The following is a 4585-nucleotide window of genomic DNA, read 5'->3' as shown; positions in this document are numbered from 1 at the left end:
TGATTTCAGTAAATATGCTGCAAACACAACAAATGACAATTTTCAGTTCTTCACAACCTATAAAGTGTTTTGAAACTTACTGTGCGTAATAATTTGGAACAGTGCATTGTAAGTTTTTTATTTTGAAAAAAAATACTGTTATCATTAGGAGGTTTGTTCAATAAAATTTGAATTGTACTCTTAATAGTTGATAACATGAGAATTATGCTGACTGTTGTTTACATCAATTATTTAGGTAAATGAGAAAGATATCATTGGCATAATAATTTGGAACACGGTGTATATATATATATATATATATATATATATATATATACATACATTTTTTTTCTAACACCTGAGACCTCATATCTTTGAGCCCTTGGGGCATATTTATCCAGCTCCGTACAGAGCTTGATGCCCCGTGTTTCTGGCGAGCCTGCAGGCTCGCCAGAAACAGCAGTTATGAAGCAGCGGTCACAAAGACCGCTTCTCTATAACCTGTCCGTCTACTCTGAGCAGGAGGACACACATCGCCGGAAATTAACATGATCGAGTACGATCGGGTTGATTGACACCCCCCTGCTGGCGGCTGATTGGCCGTGAGTCAGCAGGGGGCGGCGTTGCACCAGCAGCTCTTGTGAGCAGTGTCGGATCAGGTCCGCCAGACCATGATAAATAGGGGCCATAATATTTTTAAATAATTTTTATCAGACATTGTTATTATGAGTGTAACTGTACTTTTAATGTATTTTTGATGTATTATTGAAAAAATGACTGCTCCTTGGAAAAATGTTCTACACTTTAATCTGTAGTCGACACTTCCAATACTGTAAGTTTCTTTTTTGGTGCTGACTGTCCCTTTAAAGATGTATATAAATGCCAGTTGGTCAGAAAAACTTTCACAATGTTGCCCTTATTGACAAATGACAGAATGAAAGATAGATTTTGAGCACTTTAGTTTTATAATAACATTACTGCATACTTGTTTTTTTTTTTTTCAAAAACTGGCAACTATGCTTGAACGAAAAACCTCCCACAACACTAAACCCTAACTGCAAAGTCCCCGGCATATGACCTGTGTTTCACTTGCAACACTGGTCCACTAGCGAACGCTTGCTCTATATGCTAAGTAGGTCACACTACCCTCCTTGGCCCATTTAATCTAACCAGATTTCACCAATATCTTCAGCCCACTATATGACCCCCACTGCAAAATTCACTAGAAACACACTGCACTAGCAAACACATCAACCAACCCTCAACAGCAAAAAGACCCCCTTTAAATAATCCCTTTGCACAAAGCAACCAATGGCTCCCTACACATCTCAACAAAACACACCCACATACCAACCACTAATAAAAAATAAGTAGCTAAAGGGACAGTCAACACCAGAATTTTTGTTGTTTAAAAATATAGATAATCCCTTTATTACCCATTCCCCAGTTTTGCATAACCAACACAGTTATATAAATAAAATTTTTACCTCTGGAGATTACCTTGTATCTAAGTCTCTGAAGACTGCCCCCTTATTTCAGTTCTTTTGACAGACTTGCATTTTAGCCAATCAGTGCTCACTCCTAGGTAACTTCACGTGCGTGAGCTCAATGTTATTTATATGAAACACATGAACTAACGCCCTCTAGCTGTGAAAAACTGTCAAAATGCATTCACATAAGAGGTGGCCTTCAAGGGCTAAGAAATTAGCATATAAATCTCATAGGTTTAGCTTTCAACTAAGAATACCAAGAAAACAAAGCAAAATTGGTGATAAAAGGGCGACAGAATTCGTTGCTGTGCATTGTGGATGTAAAATGGCGCTGCCGATTGGAAGGCCTCGGTAAAGTGTCAGACCTTGGCACTCCGGGAAGTAAAATAACAGCCATGCCTAAGTATTACGAAGATAAAGAAGAGGATAAGCAGTCATGCGCAAGGGTGAAGGAAGATTTGAAGAGCTGCCTTCTGCAGAGTTACTGTGTACTGCAGGAAGGAAAGAGCCCAAATAAGTGTTTACAAGAAGGACATTCCAGAGCTTTACAAATCAACTTTTTTGAGTGCAAAAGATCAATTCTTGATAACCGATTAAGATTCAGAAGGAGAAAAGGTTACTAAGTAGTGGATGACATAGCTGAAAGCTGGTTAGCTGGAAACGCATATACAAACATCATAGATTACCAATAAAACACCAACACCATTTTGCATATGCTTATGCATTAAAGGACTTATGAAAGATTGTTCTGGCTTCTCTGCCTGAGGTGATTCAGCATCATTAAAGAAGTGAAATATCTTTTTTTTATTTTTTTGGGAAAGATACTATTTTAGAAATAGCACTTGACTCTGACATGAAGTTTGTACAATTACAAAATGACTTTTGCGGTGTCATTCCGCTTCAAGGAAAGTCTGGAGTGGTTTATCTTTATCATTAAATGTTTATTTTCCTGATTTGATATTCACAACGTGGCCTGTTCTTTCTGTAAGAAAAATAAATGTGTATATAAAAATGATTCATGCACAATGAAAAGATGTACAAATGTCCACTTTCACATGCATGGGGGCCGATTTATCATTTATCTGGCGGACATGATCCGCTGTAGCGATCATGTCCGCCAGACATCGATAAATGCCAACAGCATACACTGTCTGCATTTATCATTGCACAAGCAGTTCTGGTCGGGTTACCATAGTAACCTATTAATGTTTTAGAAATCCGGCATCGGGTGGAAGCGTTAACACAACGCTAACTTACACCTACACAAAAAGAGCGACCTTTTCAATAGAAACCTGGTACTAAAATGGAGCCGTAAATTACTTTTAGCTCTCGGCCGCTTTGGTAGCTTACGAAAGCTGGAAGCGAGCCCTTAATTGGTGAATTAATATAACATGGTAAGGAAGGTGTAACTAGTAAAAATGAAAATGTTCACAAATAATAAAAATAAGTTACACAGAAATACACATGCACATTTTTTTTAATTGTATCTAACAAATCCAAAATTAAACTTAAAACATTATAAATTAATGTCATACTTACCAGCTTTCCCTATTTTCTCAGCACCATCTTAGTTGTTCTCATATCCCAGGGGAAAGTTGCCTCAGGAGTCTGTCCTGCAGTGTATTAAAACAAAAATATTAATCAGCAGATCTAGATCCAGAGCCAAAAACAAATAAATAGTGCACCTACTGCCCTCTCGGTTTTAGCTGAAGTAAAGTTTTGCACGCAACTGGAAGTGCAGTCAGGGAATGACTACAACACCACAACTTTATCTTTCACTGCATCGAATGGTCTAAGGGAGGACTCAGTCTTTGTAAGTAACATGCTACATATTGTTAATTCATTTTCTTCTGAGGGGGGGAGCTGTTAACTCAGGGGGAGGAGCTAACAACATGCCACATGAAACCCCAAGAATGATGTCTATTAACGGTGCTAACAGTGCCTTAACAATTTTCAGAGCCGAAAAAGATCAAGCCCACGTGGAGCATGGGATCAACACAGAAGTTTTCAGCCACCTTATGTTTTTACATGGTGAACTTAGTGCTTTATTAGATCAGATGACGTTTAAGAAAACACTAAAAGCTGCATTTCCTTTTTCATCTGCTGCAGACATTACAGAGGATTTTACTGTTAGTCTTGCTTGTAACCTACAAGAAGGTGATAGTGCTATGGGGCCCCAGTGTAAACCACCTACTATCCTACTCAATAGACAAGGTGAGGCAGCAGAATATTTCTATCAACAGGAGGACATAAAATACTCTGACACTGAACTTCCAGGAACCAATACATCTGGAGTGAAGACGTACTCTAGCATCAGCAATGATCACACTAATTTTACGGCAAGGTTGGTGGTTGCAGATATAGACAGGTCAGTGAAATGATTGGCTCTTAGCCCTTCGAACAAAATCCAAGATTGTCTCACTTGGATCTTAGGTTGTAACTCACCTTTACAGGCCATACCGACCGTGAGTTGCTACTATTGTTTGACAGATGTTTGTACTAGTGAAATCTACTCTTTGAAGCACACATAGGCCCCTATTTATTAAAGGTCTTGCGGACCTGATCCGACAGTGCGGATCAGGTCCGCAAGACCTTGCTAAATGCGGAGAGCAATACGCTCTCCGCATTTAACATTGCACCAGCAGCTCACAAGAGCTGCTGGTGCAACGCCGCCCCCTGCTGACTCGCGGCCAATCGGCCGCCAGCAGGGAGGTGTCAATCAACCCGATCGTACTCGATCGGGTTGATTTCCGGCGATGTCTCTCCGCCTGCTCAGAGCAGAGCTTCATAACTGGTGTTTCTGGCTAGCCTGACGGAGTTTGATAAATAGGCCGCATTGTCCAGTATTGTACTTATTCTACTTCTATATTTCAAATCTGGCATAGGATGATAAATACCTCAAAATAATATGTGGACTGAGATGATATACAATTGATTGAATACATAGCTAAACATCCTATTATTCTAATGAATATTTTCGAATTTTATTGAAAAATTCAAAAACGAAAATTCGACAATAAAATGTTAGAATGTTATATAAACATTCGAATTTCGATTCGAACGAACGAATGTATAAAAATTTGTTTTAAATTTTTGAATTTTTAGAAACATTCACC

General features: G+C 38.8%; 1 protein-coding gene across 1 annotated transcript; it reads left to right on the top strand.

The window, feature by feature from the left end:
* The first annotated feature begins 1864 nt into the window (after positions 1-1864).
* On the top strand, positions 1865-2092 carry LOC128639855 (cytochrome c oxidase assembly factor 5-like). Its single transcript, XM_053692072.1, has one exon. It carries the CDS (start codon positions 1865-1867, stop codon positions 2090-2092), a length of 228 nt encoding a protein of 75 aa, XP_053548047.1.
* Positions 2093-4585: the final 2493 nt, after the last annotated feature.

Source organism: Bombina bombina, chromosome 1 (assembly GCF_027579735.1).
Source record: "Bombina bombina isolate aBomBom1 chromosome 1, aBomBom1.pri, whole genome shotgun sequence".
Taxonomy (NCBI): domain Eukaryota; kingdom Metazoa; phylum Chordata; class Amphibia; order Anura; family Bombinatoridae; genus Bombina; species Bombina bombina.
This window is presented reverse-complemented; position numbering and strand designations above follow the sequence as displayed.

Excerpts from the sequence above, each read along its gene's own strand:
- LOC128639855 (XM_053692072.1), top strand. The coding sequence starts at position 1,865 with ATGCCTAAGTATTACGAAGATAAAGAAGAGGATAAGCAGTCATGCGCA.